Source organism: Quercus suber, unplaced genomic scaffold (genome assembly GCF_002906115.3).
Source record: "Quercus suber isolate HL8 unplaced genomic scaffold, Cork oak 2.0 scaffold_464, whole genome shotgun sequence".
NCBI classification, from domain to species: Eukaryota; Viridiplantae; Streptophyta; class Magnoliopsida; order Fagales; family Fagaceae; genus Quercus; species Quercus suber.
In genome coordinates, this window is record NW_027069915.1 from 238,325 (window position 1) to 263,616 (window position 25,292).

Sequence of the window (25,292 nt, forward strand, 5' to 3'; positions counted from 1 at the left end):
TTTTTTTTTTTTTTTTTTTTTTTTTTTATCAACTGTTGTGTGCACATGTATTTTTTTTTTTTTTTTTTTTTTTTTTTTTAGGCAATTCAATAGTTGGAAGCAAGAGAATTAGAACAATAGACGTATTTACTAAAAACACAGTGTCAATTGTTGTTGTTAATTTATTTTTGTGCAACATATATGAAGATAAAGTTTTTGTGTATAATTTTATCCATTACTGCGTGCATACGTCCTGTTATTTTCCATGTCGCGGTCAAAGAATATTTTTATTGATAAGATTTTGAGTGCTTTGTTTGATAGAGCTTTTAGTCGTTATTGACCTCTTTTGATGTTGTCATATTGTCGGGCATGATTGTAAGTTTGTAACTGAAAAGATCCCGATGTTTCATCCAACATCCAAGAAGACAAGAAATAATCTATATATATATATATATAACCGAAACTTTTGAAACTCTCACAATTTTTCACGTCAGCATTTAAATTTTTTTTTCTATTTTTTAAATTTGATTTAAAAATAAATCTAATTTTTCCCCTCACCAAATACACGTTACAAATCCGATATCTCTTTAAAACAAAAAAAAAAAACGTAAAATCTCTCCTCTGCTCACACACTAAAACATCTCATTCCCTAAACCTAAAACACACCCTTTCCTTCCTCCAAAATCAAACCCAAAACTCAGATTCTTCCCTCGTCGCCGTCACCGCCGCCGCAGCAGATTGCAGCCACCACTGATCGCCGCGACCACGAAAAGGCAGCCTACTGAATGATGCAAAATCTCACACAACCACCGTACTTCTCCGAAAACATTACCAGTGAGTATTTAATTTTGTTCCATTGTTTTTTGGCTGTTAAGTATGATTTAGGGTTACGTTTGGGAGTGTTTCTTTTGAATGATTAGCATAGATTGATGGGTTTGGAGGCGGTAGTGGAGCTAAACTACCTCTGAAAACATGTATAAGAAGATATTATCTGATTTCAATCAAAACTGCGTCTTGGATTTATACATGGCTGTATTTTGATTGAAATTAGAGAAGCCCCAACACCCTGAGGCAGAACAACCCCACTTGAGGGTGTGCTGAAGAGAACAGAATCCCAACCCTTCACCCTTAAAGTGTTTGACGAAATTCCTGAGCCAAACTGAAAAAGGGACTCGACTTTAGAAAGTTTATGTCAAATAATTGAAAATTGCTTCATATGTATTGAATGGGGAAAAAAAGAGTCATAGGGTTGATTCAGTTTAGGAATAGAGTCAGATAGTACTTCAATAGGAAAAATAGAATGAAGATAATTGGATGGGGAAATCTGTTTTAGGTTTAGGGAAGGAGAAATTTTTGTTTTAATGTTTTATATACTTCAAAATTTCAATTGATGGTTTCAATGTTTTATATACTTCTATGGTCTCAATTGATATTTTTTTTCCTAATTGGGTGAAGGGTGAAGACGAATTATGCGATGATTTCTCTGCTTATAACCGGGCAAAATGAACTCTTATTGATGGAGAAACTAGGCTATTCCTCCGCGGTAGTGGTAATTATGCTTTCAATGTCTTACTTTTACTGTTTATGGAGAATAATATTCTAAATTAAAGTCGCTCATTCTTCTTTGGTATGTTTGATTCTTAATTTTTTTGTCTGAGATATATGCAATGTTTATTACGTATCAGCTTTATAAATGCACTGTTCAATTTCTAGATATCATAATGAAGTGAACCCCATATTTAGTTTTATAGGAACATTAAAGTGAATTGTTTTGTTTCACTATGGTGACTCTAAATCAAAATCATATATACTTTTCTAGGATAAGATTCAGTCTTTCATTTGGGATTACTAGAGAATCTTTCTCCCTCATAGCGTATATATATGCACATACATAATTGATCTGTTGGCTTAGATCCTCACAGTGCAGCATTTGGCTTAAATCTATATGTAGATAGTACATAGAACTCTAGGGGAATTTGGTTAGTTAAAGACAGTTTGGGTAAGCTTCTACAATGTTTTGTGCTTTCAGAGATGTTGATCAAGTGTGTTGTGATGGGGTTGTAATGTTTGGGTGCATGCCGAGTGTGAGAATATTTCCAGCAAGCTTTTCAAGGTGTGCTTAATACACTTGATTTATGAATTGTGATGTCAATTTATGTTCTTATCATATATGTGTTTATTCACTGACTTATGTATGGTTTAAAGGATCTAGAGAATGTAGATTACTATTGCGCAGATTGTAAAGCAAAGTCTAATTATGAGTCACAGCTTCAGAAAAATACCAGCCAAATGTAGAGTATGTCTGTCCTATTTTTGTGTGTGTGTGTGTGCAATTCTTTTCCCTCCAGTTGACTTTTGGGGTAATTGTATATTTGACTTTATAAACAAAGGAGTTTATCATCAGGTTTTAAGCCTAATTTTGTGACAATTTTTGAAGTAGGTCTTTAGAAAATAGTGGACAAAATGTTCTACCTGAGAAGGTAGCTGTGGTGTGCAATGGCATGGAAAGAACATATATTCCAAACCTTCATATGTTAGCCTTGAACTCATTTCTAAATATTACATGTACGTTGACATATTTTTCTTTAATATTCTTGTAGGACCTTTATGCACTCCTTTCTCACCACCACGTTCATTTTCTTCTTATGCAATCCTTACAGCAACTTTCTGTTTGTTTTGTTGAACCTAAGTAATTCTACGAAGAAATAATAAATAAGGGGGGGGGGGGGGATCTTAGAGTTATGTGCAAGTGCAGTTCATGTGGGTCAAAGAAGTATACGCCTAGAAGATCAAATTCTAGTTGAATTTTTATTAGAAATTTTCATTTTCTGGGTTTCATTACTTTTTTATTTTTCAATTAGGTGGCACTCTCCATATCTATGTAAAGATGTCAGTATTTTCTTTTAAGCCTTTGTGTTTTGTCAATCTTTACACCAACCTAGACAATTCCATTAAGACAAAGAAACCAATGATGTTTCATAGTTATCAGAAGGACAAGATCAGGACTCATGTTGAAGGTCGAGCAAGTTTGGATTGTAGCTGTTGACTCAAGTAGAGAGGCAGAGGTTAGTTACTGTGGAGTTAGTAAGAAGTTAGTTACTCTCAGACTTTGTATAAATACTTGATGTACTTTCATTTTCTTTTAGTGCAATATAGAATTCTCTTATCAAATTCTCATAATAGTTATTTTGTTGTCTCAAATGACATAGTGCCTCAATGAAAGAGCTAGCAAGATGCTCTATTGGCACCTGAAAAGCTCAAAATTTCATTTTTGACAATTTTGAGTCCAACCTTAGGAACAAACTTTGGCATCCATGGTATGACTCCACTGTGCAGGTTAACCCTATAAGAACTTTCCCGTGCATCGCACAGGTTAGCGACTAGTAAGTATATAATTTCATTCATGAAAATCTGGATTTTATTTGATTGATTTTCCAAAAAAAAAATAAAAGAGGTAGCTTTTGTTTGATTCAAACCTAGCTCATCGGATCACTGTCCTGTTACGGTGTCACCAACTCCGTCCGCAAGGTTAATTTTCGCGATGAGTGGGTTAATTTTCAGTTCATGAATCATAACTGTTCAAATTTGTAGTTTATGTTTTTTTTTTTTTTTTTTCAAGCTTTATATTTTTAGGTGCAAACTTTCAACCAATAAGAGAAATTAACTCTAAAAAAAAGAAGTCTAACCACTTCATCTTTAATACTGTTTGTACGTAAGTAACTTTGTAATGAATTCTTTTCTCTCTCTTTTATTAGGTAATATTTATAATTTAAATTTAATATAATTAACTCATTATACTGGTATTCTAACCAAATTATTTAACAACGTTCATCTCATATTACTGCCTCTCTCAACTGCATGAATAGATCTGTATCTATAAGAAAAAAAAAATTACTTATTTCTGAATGAAAAATTATTACAATATTATTGATCCCAACTCTCACATAAGAGACTGGTCATACACGTGAGTCTTACTATAAAGCCCACTAGGGAATGCTCTAAGGTATCTAATAATTTACTTTTCTCAACGTAGTACTTTAAATCTACTTCGTCACACAAGACCAACTGACTTATTGATATTTTATTTATTTATTCCTTAACTAAAGGGTTGGGCTTTCATTCATCCCGATCCCATTGATTAACGTTGTTGGGCCTTAAGACGAACATCATTATAAAATGACTAGGCCTCGCAATAGAAGTCGAGAAATCTGTAGGAAGGGATTACTATCTTAATCCTCACGAGCCTCATTCCTGTCCTCCTTGCTTGTTCTCAATAATCTCCCTTAGAAATTTACATCAACTTGACACATTGGGCTTTCTTACTAATAAATAAAACCCCTAAGAGCAACCACTTCAGTCTATGGGTAATCTTGCAAAATACAAAAAGCAGCTCTTTTTACACATTTTGATAATAAAAAAAAACTCGCATCAGTAGGTGTAAACCTGTGCAAAATTGTGCATAAATATATAAGAGCTACAGTAACCGTGCATATATACACGGTTACTGTACTCTTCTATACATTTTTTTTAATAATTTCTAATTTTGCTCCTTTTTTTTTTCTCTCTCTTCTCCAACTGCAAATCCAACGCCCTCATCATCTGCTTCTTCCTCTAATACACACACTCTCACAGACAAAATCAAAAATCAACCACAAAATCAACCACAAACACCACAAAACCAAACACACCAACACACGGACACACCAACAGAGACAAAGAGAGTGGCTCAGCGCTTATGGCGGATCGGCGTGCTTGGATCAGAGTTTTAGATCGGCGTGCTTGGATTGGCGTTCTTCTCGCCGTGCTTGGATCGGAGTTTCAGATCGGCACCATGCTTGGATAGAAGTTTTAGATGGAAATTTCAAATCGGCGTTTGGATGGAAATTCATATCGGCGCCATGCTTGCTGCCATTGCCAGATCCAACCCAAATGGACTTAGATTGACATGGGTTTGTGTTGAAGTGAAGTTTTCTTGTTGTTAATGGAGTTTTCTGGTTTGTTAATGGAGTTTTCCGGTAAAGAAATGGGCGAAAGAAGAAATATTGACTGGTGAAGAAAGATGAGAGAAAGAAGAAAAAGAAAGAAAATTCACTGTGAGAGAGAGAGAGAGAGAGAGAGAGAGAGAAAATAGTGTTCAGAAAAGAGAAGGGAGAAAGTGGGATTGACTAGTAAAGTTGTTGAAATAATAAAAAAAGAAAATAAAATGACTATTTAAAGAAAATAGCGTGTATAATAGATAAACTGATGTGGGTGTTTTGAATAAGTGAAAGTGTAAAATAGAAAAAATAGGTTTTAGATGTGTAAATTTACAAAAATTTTACATCCACTGATGTGGATGCTCTAAGTGGTAGGATAAAAAAGGCAAATTACACCTCTAAAATTTAGAGGTCATTGAATTTTACATTCTAAGATTTTAGAATTTGAATTTTACCATTTGCACTAACTGTCCTTCCTTCCGTATTTTCCCTTAAATGTCATATAAGCTTACCATGCATATTTAATTCGTTCAATAAATTAATGTCACATCATTATTATAGTATTAAAAAATTTTAAAATTTAAAATAAATATTCTTAAATCAATGTGAAATCGTATTTGAATTTGGTATTAAATAATTAAATTGTCCTTCATGTTGATATGTGTAGATTTAGAGGACTAGGCACATTTTGGAGCATAATCAAGTGTTTGAAAAGCTCTTTACGCTTATGTTAGTAGTTGAATGACAGACTAACTAGTTGCGATTTTACATATAAACACTCCATTTACTTAATGAAAACTCATTTATAAATATTATTCCGTCTAATTCATGGGTTCAACCCGACCCATGTAGGTTGGGTTAGACTTATGTGATGAGTTGGGTTGAGTTGAATTTTTTTTGACCAACCGCGATGGGTTGAGTCAAAAAATTCCCTTAATCTGACCTATGCACACCCCTTATTTTCACCCACTTCCTTCCCCTCTCGTACATGGTTTTTTCTTTTTCTTTTTTTTTTAAACCAATGGCCAAGCCCTCAATACATGGGATCGAATCAATATGTGTAGTGTCTAGTCTCTATTTATTGGCGCGAAGTGTGTTACACATACAATGGGCTGGCCCAACAAGCATTGATGTTAGTTTCTTAATTCTTTCACTAAAGGAATGGGCTTTTATGGAGACCATGGATTTTAGGACCTACGTTATTGGGCCTTAAGACAAGCACAACCGCAGAATTTCCTTGCTTGTTGATTAAAAACATTAGTTATCACTTATCAATCATAAATAGTAGATTCCACTCAACATTTCTTATCTAGAATCGGCCTGAATGGACAGCAGTTTAACAAAGGCTGTTTTACATCTAATTTGTGAGGAAAAGCATGGGTCGAATGCTGCACTAAACCCGTCATGACTCAAGTTAGTGACACGCTTATTCACTCTTAATTACATGTCATCATCCTAACGTATACTAGAAGCATTAGACTCAAGCCATATAGTTCAATTCTGGCGATCATTATTTGTCAATTTTGTTTCAACCAAATTGACCCAATTGTTTAATTATATTGTTTTTAAAGATACAAAAGGATTTAATTATGGCGTCTATTCTATGGTGACATCATATTTAGAGTCAAGCAGTATGTCCTAACTTATCAGAGCAATTATTCATGTTCAATTACTGAGTCACATATAGTAGAAGGAGAACTATATTTGGTAGTTGCACGGTCATTCAATTCAAAGGAAAAAGAAAAGAAAAAACGCAAATGTAATAAACTATAAAACTATAAAACTATAAAAAGGACCTAAAATTTGCATAATCACTAAAATTGGAACTCTTGTTCTATTTGTGTATCAATAGAATAGTACATGAAAATTTTATTAGTCAGCCAGCAGATTACAATTCGAAATGGAGGAAATTTCACATCCAAGAGAGAAATTATCACTACAAGTCGAGGGGCAAATATGCATAAATCAAAATCATAGAAAAGAAAAAGAAAGTTCAAGCAATTAAGCTTTGATAGAAATTGCTTTTCCATAACAATCAAACTTTCTTTGGAAGTGCATGAGAAGATATAACTGATAATATAGCAGTGCAGACGAAGGCGAGGAAGGGGAGGATAGCTAATACAAATGCCAAACGCTAGGTTAAGAAAATGAAAATCCATATACATGCCATGCTTCAAAAATGCTAGAAAAGAGAAGATAACTTCAACCAATTACCTTTTTTATATAGATTTTCCTTTCCATGACAATCAAACTTTTTAATATAATTTTTGGCCTAAGGTTAGAGGAAAAAAGTAGATTCAAATTATTAACCTTAAACATGTTCTTCAACATGTTCGATCAGCTGGTTGAGTCTGTGCTAACTCAATTGATTGTACTACCTCAATTGATTGCACTACTTGGGATTCAATTACCAAATTCTTTTTTAGAAGTTCATATGAGGAAATAATTGATAATATAGCCGTGCAGACAAAAGCAAGCAGGAGGAGGCTAGCTAACGCATATGCCATTGCATAAAATGATTCGCCAACATAAAAGCCAAAAAGATCAAGGTTTGCCTTCAAATCAATTGTTGCTCCAAATCCTGCAGCAGCACCTGTGCCTAGTAGGTATGATATAACCTATATGAAAGTAATTTTGTATCAACCCCTATTTATTTATTTTTTTTTTTTTTATACAAGATAAAAATTTTACTATAACGTAATTTAAGTGTATATGTATATAAAACTCCCTTTTAAAAACTTGAATCCCAACCCTTACCCTCCACACCCCACAAGAACTTTGTATTTATGAAGTGGCCATCATACTAAGAGTACGCGGTGATCTATTTATTTTTCTATTGAATATTAATGATTCCTTTTTATTTTCTTTGTTGGTAGAAAACGTTTTCTAGTATACCTTGTTAACATTTCTTTATGTTTGGTTAGTACAATGAGATGGCTAGTAAATAGAAAATGTTTTCAATGATCAATGGAAATGAAACCTGAAAAATAAAACAAAAAAGTGGAATTAATTTATTTTTTAAGCATCACATATCTAAGTATCTAACAGACCAATAATTGAATTTTCACAAATTACATTTTAGTCAAATCAATTGCTTTCCCTTTCCCACTATATTTTTTGAGCATATTACGAATTTGGGGTTTATTTTTTCTATTTAAGGCTTCCAAATGATCCAAAAGAAATTGTTTTCCCACTTGGGGTCTACATTCGTGAATAAATTTTTTTGTTTATATAATTATTTAGAGTTAAAAAAAAATGTATCAATAATCTTTTGTGCGAACTGAATAATAGAAAATGTTTTTGACTCATTTTTATGATTGTGAACAAATACAAGAAAATGAGTCAATATCTTCATATAAGTTTTCAAGGAAAGAGAAATAATAGAAGACTAAACCGCCATTGCCATCACAGGATTGAAAAAAAAAACATAACAGGGGAAACAAAATAATTATTTTTTTTGCTGAAAAAAACTCAAATAATTAACACACAAAAGTAGTAGTGTATATATATAGGCATACCTTATCACCATAGAAGTCAAGTAGAACGCTACCATTCCCGCTTATCAAGCGCTTTCCCATTATTATGTGACAAACCGAGAATGTAATTTGCATGAGAATATAAGCAAATCCAATGACATTCGTAAAAAGCATATACCTGTGGATTTTATAATAATAATAATAATAATAAATAATGAAAAGTTTAGTATTACTGCTAATCGCAGTTCTGCATAAACATCATAACAAACAATTAATAGTAATAAATTGGAAATTTTACAGCGCTAACCTGTAGGAATTAACATTATCAAACTGTACTTGGAGTATTAGAAAACCGTAATATGCTGTTGATGTATCGGTGGCAAGGTCTATGAGCGATATTAATAGGAGAGCTGTAGTGAAGACTTTCAATGAAAGAATGGCAATTTGAGAAGCTGAGGACGTTGGGTCTGCCATCCTCCACCAAAAAAACCCACACTGAAAATGCTCTATGCTGGGATTAGCACTGTAACTCTCAATTTATAGCCAATTCAGAGGTTGATCCACCATTGACTTCGGCCTCATCACCATGAAAATGACCCACATTGGAGGTCTTACTTGGTAAAGGAAGCTTACTTAATTTGGAAGCATATGTACTAAACCTGAATATAGCTCATTGGTTTGACCTAATAATGACTCGATGCTTAAACCGGTTCGAGTCTCTAATTAAAAATTTTAAGTGAACGACATGCATGTTGAGTTCACCTTGATATACACTAGGATGAGCTGTAAAAACCATTGAAAAAGACAATTTTATATTGCCAAATTCCAATGCAGGCCCTCGAGAAACCAATTGAAACCGACTTCGAACATAACTACCTCGGTTTGTGGGTCATTTTCACTCCAATGGCCAAGCGATCAATACAAGGATTGAATCAATATATGTAGAATTGTGATCTCCAGTCTCCACTTATCGGTGTGAAGCGTGTTACACTTACAACATCTTGTAGGCCCAACAAGCATTGATGTTAGTTTCATAATTTCTTCGCTAAAGGGTTGGGCTATTATGGAGACCATGGATTAAACTTATTGGGCCTCAAGATGAGCACAACCAAAGATGCCCACCATAGGAGAATTTCCTAGCTTGTTGAATTACTAATCATGAATCATAGATTCTATTCAACATTTTTTTTCAAACCTAGAATAGGCCCAGATGGACAGCAGTTTGACAATGAGCTGTTTTACGCCTAATTTGTAATTTGTGAGAGAAAGTTTGGGTCTAATACCTTTATTCTACTGCTCTTATTATTACTTAAGGTAGTGACATGTGTTCACTTTTGAGTATAGCTAAATATATTTATGATGACTATTATATGTATGTTTTGTTTCAACCAAATCGACCCATTTGTTTAATCATATTTTTGTATAAAATACAAAAGGATTTAATTATAGTTTTCATTCTATGGTGATGTCATATTTAGAGTCAAGTAGAATCTCCTAATTTATCAAAGCAATTGATTATCAAAAAAAAAAAATTATCAAAAACTTATCAAAGCAATTATTCACGTTCAGTTACTAATTCACATTAGTGTACAAGGAGAACTATACTTGGTAGTTGCACAATCATCTATTTCAAGGGGGAAAAAGAAGAGAAGAAAAAACACAAATGTAAATTATGTAGTAAACTATAAAAAGGACCTGCATAATCACTAAAATTGGAATAGTGATAATTAAGTTAGGACATGTTCAATTTGGGCATCAATAGAATAGTGCATGAAAATTGTATTAGTCAACCAGTAAATTACAATTCGAAATGGTGGAAATTTCACATCAAAGAGAGAAATTATCACTACATGCCAATGGGCTAATCATTAATTTAAATGCCCCAACTTTAAAAAACCACAAAGAAAATTGAAAATGTGCATAAATCAAAATCATAGAAAAGAAAAATAAACTTCAAGCAATAAGCTTTGATAGAAATCGCTTTCTCCATAACAATCAAACTTTCTTTGGAACTGCATACGAAGATATAACTGATAATATAGCAGTGCACACGAAGGCAAGGAGGAGGAGGCTAGCTGATGCATATGCCTTCTCATAAAAAGATCTGTCAATAAATAGCCCAAATGTTTCCTTCAAATCTACTGTAACTCCAAATCCTGCAGCAGCACCTGTGGCTAATAGGTACGAAATAACCTATACACAAGTAATTTTGGGTTAGACTCTACTACTCTTTCAATTGAATATCAAAAAAAAAAAAAAAAAACTTTGGATTAAATCATTTTGACTATGATATCTGCCTAGAGCATACTCAAGGTCATCACAAGCCCCCCTCAAAAAAAAAAAAGGTCATCACAAGGCAACTGAAATTCTAGCAAGACAACCAAAAGTTTACATTAATTTCTTAAAAATAGATTGGAAATGCCACTGTTCCTAGTTATGAGTTATCAAGTTTTGGAATTGTTAAGACTTGAACAAAAAACTATAAATCCTGACTTTTTAAAAGATCGTGCATCTATTCAGCCAACAATAGGCCCTTGAGAAACCAAGATTGATATAAAATAAAAAATAAAAAATAAAAAAAGCTGTGGAAACTAATATCATTTAGACACAAAAGAAATAATTATATGATATATGATAACTGATAAGTATACCTTATCACATTTAGCAAGGGAACAAATCAAAAAAGAAGTATACCTTATCACCATAGAAGTCAAGTAGAGCACCGCCATCCCCGCTTATTAAATGATTTCCCATTATAATGTGAAAAATTGAGAATGCAATTTGTAAGAGGGTATATGCGAATCCAATGACATTCGTAGCAAGCATATACCTGCAATAAAAGAATAAAGAAGATGTCGGTTAGGAATCATCAACTACGTGCTATATATTAATTACGATGGACCCAGATTATATAAAAAATTATTGAAAGTTTACAACACTTACCTGTAGGCATAAATATCATTGAAGCGTACTTTGAACGTTAGAACTTCGGTATATGCCGTTGCTGTATTGGTGGTAAGAACTATAAGTGATATGAGTAGGAGAACAAAATTGAAGACTTTCAATAAAAGAGTGACAATACGCGAAGCTGAGGATGTTGGTGGTGCCATTCTCGACTCGACCAAAATTCAATATGCCACTCGACCAAAATTCCTTATGCTGTGATTGGCATATTTAGCTCTCAATTTATATCCAACTCGAGTCTTAGCCACTGCTGACTTTGGCCTTATCACCAAGAATGCTGCCAAGTTCAACTAGCCCCAAGTGCCCCCACACAAAGGGTTTACTTTGAAATTCTGGCAGTGTAACGTACAAGCTGAGAGCTGACTTGCCGAGATCATTGACCCAAAAATTGTACCGCACATTATCACATATGAAAATGGAGCTCATTGAATCATTGATCCAAAAATTGTACGCACATTATCACATATCTAAAAGGAGATCATTGAGTCGTCATTGACCCATGCCCACTTGCGCTATAGACGTCTATAATTCCAAGCACCTAGAGCTAGAAATTAGAATTTTCAAAGAATGCTATCGGTGCAGTGAATGTTTTGCAATAGGTCAAGTGTGGAATAACGGAACATCTATACGTGTTGAATTTTCTCAAAAATAATAATAATATTAATAGCAAAGTCCTACTTCTACTATAGAAAGAAAAACATATTTAAGAAAATAAGAATACATAAAATCCTAATTCAACTAATCTACTCTGATGGGGTGCAAATTCATCAGTAATTACAAACACGTCCAGATGGAGCCCAATCCTTGTTTACATCGTAGTAAAAGTAGCAATCCCTTGAGATGGTCACCGGTGTGGTACCTGCCACAACACCTCTAATGCCAAAGTCACTATGAAAAGCTTTTAGGAAAATAACAAAATGTCAAGATAACTAGGAGTGCTTTTAGGTGAGTCTATGTACCTTATGTTGGTGCTGGGAGGGTTGTATATATACATTCTCGTAGCCCCTAGCCATTGTATCTGTTATGGTGGTTTTAATGGTTTTTTTGGTAATGCCTCATGGTTAATGATGTGAGCTTTGATGAGCTCCCAACGATCTATACAACTATCCCTGTAACCGTCCAAGGCATTTATTTAACTGCATTGAATGGCTTCTTTACCTTCATCAGTAATGTGGTTTATATCGTCAGAGGCACTTGGTTAATTCATTTGTCAATACTACCTCATTAGTTTGGATGAGGTCGTCCAGGGAAGTTGAGTTCGTCAATCCTATCAGCTGCCCTCGGATTCTATGGTCGTCGTGACGTGTCATGACGATCGTGGAAGATGAAAGGTCTATGGGCTGTACATAACCCTCGGGATTTCGCTCCTTATTAAATGTGTAGTGGCGGCGCCACACGCATCGTGGCCAGGTGGTACGTTCTGATCAATGGAGTTAATGCTCCCATTGTATAACCCTTGGGTTTCCCACTGAATTTCAATTTTTTTGAGCCTTGGTTTTTAAACTTCTCTTCTCCTCACTTTCCCCTTCCTCTTTTTTTCAAACTTCTAATCATTGCTCTGAGTGTTTTCTTCTCCAACTTCGCTCTGTAACTCTTCTTCGAGCTGGTGCATAGCGTGGTGGTGCTTCCTACATTCGCCCTCTTTTTGAGGTACACTTCTCTTCCTTTTTCTTACTTCTTTTCTTTCTTGGTTGCGATAAAGCTTCTTTTTTTTTTTTTTTTTTTTTTTTTTTCTTTTTTTTTTTCTTTTTTTTTTTTGTGTTTGCTTTTGATTTTTGGGGTTTAGCATTCATCTCTTTTTCTATTCTGGGTTTTCATGGTTGATAGTTCTGAGGTTAGGGCTCAATCTCTTTCTTGTTTACTCGTCTAGGGGCTTCTTTAAACACTTCCAGTATTTTTCTCCCTCTAATTGAGAATTTCATTATTGAGGGTTATGGGCTAGGAGTTGTAGNAAATCCAATGACATTCGTAAAAGCATATACCTGTGGATTTTATAATAATAATAATAATAATAAATAATGAAAAGTTTAGTATTCTGCTAATCGCAGTTCTGCATAAACATCATAACAAACAATTAATAGTAATAAATTGGAAATTTTACAGCGCTAACCTGTAGGAATTAACATTATCAAACTGTACTTGGAGTATTAGAAAACCGTAATATGCTGTTGATGTATCGGTGGCAAGGTCTATGAGCGATATTAATAGGAGAGCTGTAGTGAAGACTTTCAATGAAAGAATGGCAATTTGAGAAGCTGAGGACGTTGGGTCTGCCATCCTCCACCAAAAAAACCCACACTAAAATGCTCTATGCTGGGATTAGCACTGTAACTCTCAATTTATAGCCAATTCAGAGGTTGATCCACCATTGACTTCGGCCTCATCACCATGAAAATGACCCACATTGGAGGTCTTACTTGGAAAAGGAAGCTTACTTAATTTGGAAGCATATGTACTAAACCTGATATAGCTCATTGGTTTGACCTAATAATGACTCGATGCTTAAACCGGTTCGAGTCTCTAATAAAAATTTTAAGTGAACGACATGCATGTTGAGTTCACCTTGATATACACTAGGATGAGCTGTAAAAACCATTGAAAAAGACAATTTTATATTGCCAAATTCCAATGCAGGCCCCCGAGAAACCAATTGAAACCGACTTCGAACATAACTACCTGGTTTGTGGGTCATTTTCACTCCAATGGCCAAGCGATCAATACAAGGATTGAATCAATATATGTAGAATTGTGATCTCCAGTCTCCACTTATCGGTGTGAAGCGTGTTACACTTACAACATCTTGTAGGCCCAACAAGCATTGATGTTAGTTTCATAATTTCTTCCTAAAGGGTTGGGCTATTTGGAGACCATGGATTAAACTTATTGGGCCTCAAGATGAGCACAACCAAAGATGCCACCATAGGAGAATTTCCTAGCTTGTTGAATTACTAATCATGAATCATAGATTCTATTCAACATTTTTTTTTCAAACCTAGAATAGGCCCAGATGGACAGCAGTTTGACAATGAGCTGTTTTACGCCTAATTTGTAATTTGTGAGAGAAAGTTTGGGTCTAATACCTTTATTCTACTGCTCTTTATTACTTAAGTAGTGACATGTGTTCACTTTTGAGTATAGCTAAATATATTTATGATGACATTATATGTATGTTTTGTTTCAACCAAATCGACCCATTTGTTTAATCATATTTTTGTATAAAATACAAAAGGATTTAATTATAGTTTTCATTCTATGGTGATGTCATATTTAGAGTCAAGTAGAATCTCCTAATTTATCAAAGCAATTGATTATCAAAAAAAAAAATTATCAAAAACTTATCAAAGCAATTATTCACGTTCAGTTACTAATTCACATTAGTGTACAAGGAGAACTATACTTGGTAGTTGCACAATCATCTATTTCAAGGGGGAAAAAGAAGAGAAGAAAAACACAAATGTAAATTATGTAGTAAACTATAAAAAGGACCTGCATAATCACTAAAATTGGAATAGTGATAATTAAGTTAGGACATGTTCAATTTGGGCATCAATAGAATAGTGCATGAAAATTGTATTAGTCAACCAGTAAATTACAATTCGAAATGGTGGAAATTTCACATCAAAGAGAGAAATTATCACTACATGCCAATGGGCTAATCATTAATTTAAATGCCCCAACTTTAAAAAACCACAAAGAAAATTGAAAATGTGCATAAATCAAAATCATAGAAAAGAAAAATAAACTTCAAGCAATAAGCTTTGATAGAAATCGCTTTCTCCATAACAATCAAACTTTCTTTGGAACTGCATACGAAGATATAACTGATAATATAGCAGTGCACACGAAGGCAAGGAGGAGGAGGCTAGCTGATGCATATGCCTTCTCATAAAAAGATCTGTCAATAAATAGCCCAAATGTTTCCTTCAAATCTACTGTAACTCCAAATCCTGCAGCAGCACCTGTGGCTAATAGGTACGAAATAACCTATACACAAGTAATTTTGGGTTAGACTCTACTACTCTTTCAATTGAATATCAAAAAAAAAAAAAAAAACTTTGGATTAAATCATTTTGACTATGATATCTGCCTAGAGCATACTCAAGGTCATCACAAGGCCCCCTCAAAAAAAAAAAAGGTCATCACAAGGCAACTGAAATTCTAGCAAGACAACCAAAAGTTTACATTAATTTCTTAAAAATAGATGGAAATGCCACTGTTCCTAGTTATGAGTTATCAAGTTTTGGAATTGTTAAGACTTGAACAAAAAACTATAAATCCTGACTTTTTAAAAGATCGTGCATCTATTCAGCCAACAATAGGCCCTTGAGAAACCAAGATTGATATAAAATAAAAAATAAAAAATAAAAAAGCTGTGGAAACTAATATCATTTAGACACAAAAGAAATAATTATATGATATATGATAACTGATAAGTTACCTTATCACATTTAGCAAGGGAACAAATCAAAAAAGAAGTATACCTTATCACCATAGAAGTCAAGTAGAGCACCGCCATCCCGCTTATTAAATGATTTCCCATTATAATGTGAAAAATTGAGAATGCAATTTGTAAGAGGGTATATGCGAATCCAATGACATTCGTAGCAAGCATATACCTGCAATAAAAGAATAAAGAAGATGTCGGTTAGAATCATCAACTACGTGCTATATATTAATTACGATGGACCCAGATTATATAAAAAATATTGAAAGTTTACAACACTTACCTGTAGGCATAAATATCATTGAAGCGTACTTTGAACGTTAGAACTTCGGTATATGCCGTTGCTGTATTGGTGGTAAGAACTATAAGTGATATGAGTAGGAGAACAAAATTGAAGACTTTCAATAAAAGAGTGACAATACGCGAAGCTGAGGATGTTGGTGGTGCCATTCTCGACTCGACCAAAATTCAATATGCCACTCGACCAAAATTCCTTATGCTGTGATTGGCATATTTAGCTCTCAATTTATATCCAACTCGAGTCTTAGCCACTGCTGACTTTGGCCTTATCACCAAGAATGCTGCCAAGTTCAACTAGCCCCAAGTGCCCCAACACAAAGGGTTTACTTTGAAATTCTGCAGTGTAACGTACAAGCTGAGAGCTGACTTGCCGAGATCATTGACCCAAAAATTGTACCGCACATTATCACATATGAAAATGGAGTCATTGAATCATTGATCCAAAAATTGTACGCACATTATCACATATCTAAAAGGAGATCATTGAGTCGTCATTGACCCATGCCCATTGCGTATAGAGTCTATAATTCCAAGCACCTAGAGCTAGAAATTAGAATTTTCAAAGAATGCTACCGGTGCAGTGAATGTTTTGCAATAGGTCAAGTGTGGAATAACGGAACATCTATACGTGTTGAATTTTCTCAAAAATAATAATAATATAATATATGCAAAGTCCTACTTCTACTATAGAAAGAAAAACATATTAAGAAAATAAGAATACATAAAATCCTAATTCAACTAATCTACTCAATTTCCTTGGGTTAAGGAAAACATGTCCTAGAGTTTTTGTGACAATCTTCCACGATCTATTGGAACCCCAAATAATCCTCTCCATATCCTATTATCTTCTGCAAGACAAGACAAATCAATATGCTACTTATTAATCTTTTCTCACTCATAATAAATCATATTGAATGAATTCATATTCTTGACATTTTTCTCTGTGGTGGGATACACAACGGATATCCTGAAGATGAATCCATGCAGACATCTATAGAAGCTAGATTGCCTTCTACACAAAGTTTACCCAATAACACTCTTGCACATCGCTTGTTCACCTCTACTGATTCTTGTTCAAATAAATCTTCCCAAAGATGATTAAGAATGTTTTCCATTAATCTTTCCAAATTCATACTAAGTTCGCTAGCAAAATTTGAGAGAAAGTCATCACCCCCAATGAAATCATAATGTTAAATGTGTTTAAGTTCAAGCTATGGGAGATGGAAACTTCGTTCATCAACAACCCATTGATCCACGCCTATTGAACTTGAGAGAAACTCATCAACCCCAATGAAATCATGTATCCACACATAATAATTCTTGTACTTCTGAATGATTGTAATCAATAAAATTGACAACCTCTTGTTCTTAAACAGAGGAAGCCTCATCAATGATATTAGGTAACAGGATCACCTTGTTTGTATATGACTTTATCCACATCAAATCCAATCTTGTCTCATTGACTATTCTCTTCAGGATAATCATCATAAATTGATGGATAGGATAATCCTAGTTGTAGGATAAAGGCCCAGAGTCATATATTGGACCTTGGGCTTGATCCGAAGACATAGGCTGGTCCGAGAAGGGACAAATAATTATGAGAAACTCCAATTGTAAAGTCTCATAAGTTAGGAACAAATGGAGAGCAATCCAAGGAGGAACTGTTCCTCGGATTTGATGAACATGGCTCAAACCTATATTCCACCAATCAGGGTGACCTTCCAGGAAGCTCCAGTGATAAGAACGTACATCATGTACATATAAGAATGATGGAAACTCAGAAATATTATATTCCACCAATCAAGGTGACCTTCCAGGAAGCTCCAGTGATAAGAACGTACATCATGTACATATAAGAATGATGGAAACTCAGAAATATCTAGGGAAAGGTTGCTACCACCATATTAAATGCACTGCAGCTATTTTTCTAGCCATATTTATGTAGAGAGGACCAAGGAAGTCAATACTGTACCGGAAGCTATATCGTTTGGCCGGCGGTACAATATATTTCGGATACCAGTTAATACCGATGTACCGTTTCGGTTTACCGCATTATATATAAATATTATATATTTAAATTAATATATTTAATAAAAGGGTAAAGTTTTTTTTTTTTTTTTTAAAAGCCAAATCCCTTTTCTTTCCTTTTTTTAATCCATACGGTATATTTCATAAAAAAAAAATTTTAAAAAAAAAATCCATATTATATAGGTATATACAGTTTTTTATTAGTCTGACAGTGGAAATAACTCTAATGAATTTCAAATGCTTATGCCATTTAAAAATAAAAACAAAAACTACTATTTAGATTTGACCATCTAATAGAAAGTTGAAACGTGAGGCTCTATTTACTTGAAAAAAAAAAACACGTGACACTCCCTCCATCACTCTTTATGCTGATCCTCATTTAATTTTCAACAACCCCCACCTACCTCTACTCTCTTTCCCTCTACATCTAGTCTTCTACTTCCCTTCTCCCATTATCTTCTCTTTCCCCTCCATAGATCAGATCTAAACAGATGCTCTCCATCTCTCTTTTTGTTGCGTGAAGATTGAAGAACATATGACATTGAAAACGGATCAACTACAGATTTCTCTCTCTCTCTCTCTCTCTCTCTCAACGTTGTGCAGAGAAATTGAAGAATTTTGTTTCAGTCCGGTATGAATTTACCGGCCGAAATTCGATATAAATCTCTGGTACAGCCAAAACAACCCGGTAAGGCCGGTATTTAAACCAGAACGAAACTACCTTGTTTTTGTACCGGCACAGGTGCCGGTACGACAAATTCTGGCCGTACCGTCTGGTACGGTATGGAATTGACTTCCTTAGAGAGGACCCCTGAACAGTGTTGCCTTGGCCACCGCAACTCACAAAAAGCTAGAGAATGTGTCTGATGGGACAGGCACTCAAGTGAGAGTTTAAATAATCAACAAGTGTAGGATCAGGATGGGACAAAGGGAACTATATAATATGAGAGACCCTCCATGAGAGGGGAATCGAAAACTAGAGAAAGGATACTGTAACAATCAAAGTTGTATTTGTAATCAATTATGTTGATTTATACCAAGATTTGCCTCATTGGACAATGAATTTATTCGATCCTATATGCTCTAATTCTTGGTTGATGATCTTTTAAATCCATACTCGTCGTTGTTGAATTCATAGAAGGTGTAGTTCTTTGACCCACTCTCTACAAATTTATTATACTAGACTCATTGGGCCAATATCCCATATCTTTTGGGCTTAGGCTATAAAACGAGACCCTACAATTGGCGCCGTCTGTGGGAAGGACTTGTGTGATAGTGAAGGCAACGATTAACTATGGTAGAACCAGGTCCACAACAAGCAGAGTCGAGGGGATTCCAACACGATGACCCCTTTATCAACCTTGAGCAAAAAGGTGACTGTGAAGGAAGTATGCATACCACACATACTAACAGGAGTCAAACTCGAAGTGCAAGCCATATCTCCCATTCAAAGAGCAACAAAGGCGTGGAACTAAAGATCGACCAGCTAAAGAGGGAATTGCACCATGCAAGAAGGAGGCGAGCTTCCCCGAACTCTGACGTTTCTTCTAATGACGGAAGGGACGTTAATCATAGGCAGAGATCTCGAACCCTGCCCAGCGAGTCCTTATCCTACGAAGAGGAGCCCTATCGTGAGCAGCGGTTTTGAAGCTCGCCACATAGAGGTGTGGGAAACGACGCTATGAGTAGAGCCCTGAACCAAATCTATAAGTCGCCTTTCACGCATAAGATTGAAAAGGCAAGACTTCCTCGACGCTTTCATCAACCAATGGTCACCATCTGTAACGGTCAAACAAATCCTGTAGGGCACGTGAGCCATTTCAACCAGAGAATAGTTGTCCATTCCAAGGACGAAGCCTTGTTGTGCAAGGTTTTCCCATCCAGTCTAGGACTTGTTGCGATGAGATGGTTTGACAGCCTAAGGGCAGAGTCCATAAGTTCTTTTAAAGAGCTCACCCAGGCATTTGGTCCCTGATTTGTTACTTGCAGGAAAGTTCCTCAGCCATTGGCTTCCCTCCTATCTTTGAGCATGCGAGAGGGAGAGAATCTAAAAACATACTCAGATAGATATTGGGAAATATTTAACGAGATTGAAAGTGATTTTAACGATGTGGCCATCAATACTTTTAAACTCGGCCTCCCCTCCAAGCACGATTTAAGGAAATCTTTGACTAGCAAGCCCGTTACTAGCGTGCGCCAACTCATGGATTGGATTGATAAGTACAAAAGGATAAAGAAAAACTAGCAACAAGGGAGAGGAAAGAAAAAGGTCATCCCTCAGGAAAGGAGGGATTTCAAGTCGAACCGATATAACAACCGGCCACAAAGAGATTTTTCGGAACAGTCAGGATTCGCTAATATTCAGGCAGTCAATGTTGTATTTCGAGAACCGATACAATAGGTTCTGGAAAAGATTAAGCATGAACCATTCTTCAAATGGCCGAATAAAATGGCAGAAAATCCCGTAAGACGCAATCAAAACCTTTACTGTCAGTACCACCAAGACCAAGGACACACCACAAAGGATTGTAGAAATTTGTAGGACCATCTAGACCAGCTCGTCCGTGAAGGAAAATTAAAACATCTCTTGCATCACTCTAGTAGCCAAGGGGGCCAGACTAATTCAGAGCCCAGGAGAGATGATTCCTCGAGACCTCCCTTGGGAACGATCAATGTCATCTTTGCTGCTCCGAGAAGAACCGGCTCCTGTCCTTCTAGAGTGATGTCGTGGCTCGGCAACTTGCTGAGGACTCTAATTTGGAGCCCAAGAGAGCTAGAACAGAAATTCAGCCGGTTCTGGGATTCTTGAATCAGGATAAGGTTGGAACCATACAACCTCACAACGATGCCCTAGTGGTTACACTCAGGATTGGGAATTATGATGTGAAAAGGGTAATGGTGGATTAAGGTAGTGGCGCCAAGATTATGTACACCTCTCCTTTGATAAGCTTTGATGAGAAAGTTGTCATTCTGAGTGGTCAGATCAGGCTACCTATACAGACTGGCTCAGAAACAGTAGAGGTAAACTTTATAGTGGTGGATGCTTATTCCCCCTACACGGCCATAATGGGCAGGCCCTAACTTCATGCCTTAGGGGATGTCTCTTCTACCTTGCACTAGATTTCCATCAGGGGGCCAAATTAAAGAAATTGTTGGAAGCCAGTCCATGGTTAGACAATGCCTGGTGGCTGCCATCCGGCATCAGCCCGGGGCCGGGGTCGAGTCCTCAGCCCGTGCTAAAGGAAACTCATAGCAATTAAGGGTTCCAGTGCTACCTGCTAGTGGGTCAGCCGAGGAGGCGAAATGCGAGGATTTAGAAAAGGTTGTTATTGGTGACCACTTTGAGAAGTTCTTTCAGGTCGGGTCTCAACTGCCCACTCAAAAGAATGAAGAGCTAGTAGAGTTTCTTAGAAGAAACGTGGATGTGTTCGTATGGAATGCTTACGAGGCCCCAGGGGTGGACCTAAACTTCATCTGTCACCATCTAAATGTCAACCCATCTGTCACCCCCAAGAAGCAACCACCTCGGCACCCCTTCAATGAACATGTTGATGCTGTTAAAGACGAGGTGACTAAACTCAAACAAGTAGGGGCTATCAAAAAGGTCTTCTACCCTAAATGGTTGACCAATACTGTGGTGGCAAGGAAGAAAAATGGGAAGTGGCGAATGTGTATGGACTTCACGGATCCCAATGCCTCGAATCGATCAATTGGTAGATGAAACTGTAGGTCATCCTCGAATGAGTTTCTTGGATGTGTTTCAAGGATATCATTAGATACTGTTAGCCTTGGACGACCAGGAAATTATGGCTTTTGTCACTCCCCTTGGAAACTACCATTACAAGATTATGCCTTTTGGTCTAAAAATGCTGGGTCTACCTATCAAAGAATGATGACCAGAACGTTTGAGTCCCAGTTGGGCAAAACTATTGAAATCTGTATAGACAATATAGTGGTGAAGAGTAAAGTAGTGTCTGAGCATGTGGGAGACCTCAGATGTATTTTTGAAATTTTGAGGAAACACAAATTGCGAAAGGGATTTGAGTGGACCGAGGAGTGCACTTTAGCATTTCAACAATTCAAAGAATATCTGTCTCAGCCGCCTATTATGTCCAGTCCAGAGGTGGATGAAGTCCTATTTGCTTACATCATTGTATTTCGTCATGCAGTAAGACTGGTGCTAATACAAGTTGACAGTGGCATACAACGGCCAATTTATTATGTGAATAAATCCCTACAATAGGCCGAGATTTGTTATCTACCACTAGAGAATGCCATTTTAGCAGTGGTACATGCTACACGAAAGCTCCCCTATTATTTCCAGACACACACAGTTATTGTCCTCACCCAGCTTCCGCTCAAATCCATATTGCGAAGTGCTGATCACACAAGAAGGGTTGCCAAGTGGGGTACCATCCTGGGAGCCTTTAACGTCAAGAACATGCCTCATACTTCTATCAAAGGCCATGTCCTCGCAGATCTAGTGGCCGAATTTGTTGAACCTTCATTAGAAGAAGTAGCAGAGACATAACACATGGATGGAAAATCAGTTGGCACCGTCTTTCTACAAGCACCTTTATGTTGGAAAGTGTATGTTGATAGGGCAGCCAACCAAAGGGGATCTAGCGTGGGGCTAGTTCTGATCTCACCCGAGAAGCTCACCATTGAGAAATCATTAAAATTGGACTTCTCAGCCACTAATAATGAGGATGAATATGAAGTCTTGCTGGAGGGAATGTCCATGGTTCAGAAAATTGGAGGAAAGGCAATAACGATGTTCTCTGACTCAAGACTGGTCGTCGGCCAGGTGAATGGTGAACTAGAAGCAAGAAATGAGAGAATGCAAGGGTATCTAAGTTAAGCCAAACATTTGCAATCAGTGTTTTCATCCTTCAGCCTGCTGCACGTCCTTAGAAGTGGAAACACACACGCAGATTTTCTAGTCACACTTGCAACATCTTCAACTCAGGGCTTACCTCGGGTCATCCTCATAAAAGACTTGCACAAACCCACAGAGATAAAGGGAAAGGTGGCTCATGTTCACCAGGTCAGACTAGGGCCCAGTTGGATGGACCCCATAATACTATTCTTAAGAGAGAACGTCTTGCCAAAGGATAAATCAGAAGCTGAAAAAGTGCAGAGAAAGGCACCTCGGTTCTAGCTATCCGAGGACCAAAAATTGTATAAGCACTCTTTTTCAAGGTCCTATCTACTCTGCATCCATCCTGATGCATCAGATCTACTCCTTAAGAAGTTATATGAAGGGATTTGTGGAAGTCATATAGGAGGCAAATCCTTATCCCACATAGCCATCACTCAGGGCTATTGGTGGCCAAGTATGCAAAAAGAAGCACAAGAATATGTGAAGAAGTGTGATCAATGCCAGAGATTCGCACCAAACATACACCAACCAGGAGGAACTCTTAATCCCTTATCTAACCCTTGGCCATTTGCTCAGTGGGGCTTGGATATTATTGGTCCTTTCCCTAAAGTAGTAGGGAACAAAAGATATTTGCTAGTCGGCACGAACTATTTCACCAAATGGATTGAAGCCGAGCCCTTAACGAGTATCGGGGATGTGGACGCCAAAAAGTTTGTCTGGAAAAACATTGTTATTTGGTTTGGGATCCCTCATAGTCTCATCTTAGAATATGGTCTTCAGTTTGATAGCAAATCTTTTAGAAAATATTGCTGCGATCTGGGAATTATGAACAGGTATTCTACCCCAGCGTACCCCCAAGGGAATGGACAGGCCGATGCCATTAACAAAGTCATAATGAACAAGCTCAAGAAGAAATTAGATGATGCCAAAGGAAAATGGGTGGAAGAGCTACCACAAGTCCTTTGGACATATTGAACCACACCTCGTAAGTCTACAGGGGAGACTCCCTTTTCAATGACATATGGAGCAGAGGCTGTCATTCCTTTAGAAACTAGCTTCCCAACGCTAAAGACCAGCTTATTCAATCCGAGCAATAACAATGAGCGGCTAGAAAAAAGCCTAGACTTGATTGAGGAAAAAAGAGAAAGTGCAATGGTTCAATTGGCATACTATCAACATAAACTCAAATAAGGTTATAATGCCAGTGTGAAGCTAAGGCCATTAGTGCCTAGTGACTTAGTACTAAGAAAGCTTCTAGGTACTACAAAAAACCATCATGGGAAAAGTTAGGACCCAATTGGGAACAATCATACCGCATCACCTCAGTGGCTAATATAGGAGCATACTTTCTGGAAGACTTAGACGACCATGTAATACCATGCCCTTGGAATGTAAACAACCTGAAAATGTATTATTATTAATGAAAATCCCCTTTGTCAATATATTCTTTTGTTATTTAAAAGCATTATACTTCTCACTAGTTAATTTTTGTAAGTGTTAAACAGATCCTAAGTAATGTTAGGTCTCTCAGACCACATACTTGAGTGAAATTAACACTCTATGGTATCTTTATAAGTGTTAAACAGATCCTAAGGAATGTCAGGTCTCTCGGACCACATACTTGGGTGAAATTAACACTCAATGGCATCTTTATAAGTATTAAACAGATCCTAAACTATGTCAGGTCTCTCAGACCACATACTTGGGTGAAATTAACACTCTATGGCATCTTTACTCTCGGACCACATACTTGGGTGAAATTAACACTCTATGGCATCTTTATAAGTGTTAAACAGATCCTAAACTATGTCAAGTCTCTCGGACCACATACTTGGGTGAAATTAACACTCTATAGCATCTTTGTAAGTGTTAAACAAATCCTAAGTAATGTCAGGTCTCTCGGACCACATACTTGGGTGAAATTAACACTCTATGGCATCTTTATAAGTGTTAAACAAATCCTAAACTATGTCAGGTCTCTCAGACCACATACTTGGGTGAAATTAACACTCTATGGCATCTTTATAAGTGTTAAACAAATTCTAAGGAATGTCAGGTCTCTCGAACCACATATTGGGGTGAAATTAACACTCTATGATATCTTTATAAGTGTTAAACAGATCCTAAGTAATGTCAAGTCTCTCAGACCACATATTTGGGTGAAATTAACACTCTATAGCATCTTTATAAATGTTAAACAGATCCTAAGTAATTTCAGGTCTCTTGAACCACATACTTGGATG

General features: G+C 36.3%; 2 protein-coding genes across 2 annotated transcripts; both read right to left on the reverse strand.

Annotated features, from left to right (window-relative positions):
- Positions 1-6,783: 6,783 nt before the first annotated feature.
- LOC136062890 (CASP-like protein 4D1) lies at positions 6,784-8,963 on the reverse strand. Its single transcript, XM_065762580.1, has 3 exons — positions 8,739-8,963; positions 8,474-8,609; positions 6,784-7,573 (listed from the first exon to the last, which is right to left on the reverse strand). Exons 1-3 carry the CDS (start codon positions 8,903-8,905, stop codon positions 7,280-7,282), a joined length of 597 nt encoding a protein of 198 aa, XP_065618652.1. The 5' UTR covers positions 8,906-8,963; the 3' UTR covers positions 6,784-7,279.
- A 1,463-nt stretch (positions 8,964-10,426) lies between these two features.
- Positions 10,427-16,405, reverse strand: LOC112038365 (uncharacterized). The gene is given in 7 exon segments (XM_065762571.1): positions 10,427-10,624; positions 11,126-11,261; positions 11,375-11,556; positions 15,188-15,379; positions 15,877-15,914; positions 15,917-16,011; positions 16,123-16,405. Coding segments are annotated over 7 exon segments (1,008 nt in total). The 5' UTR covers positions 16,290-16,405.
- Between the last annotated feature and the right edge of the window lie 8,887 nt (positions 16,406-25,292).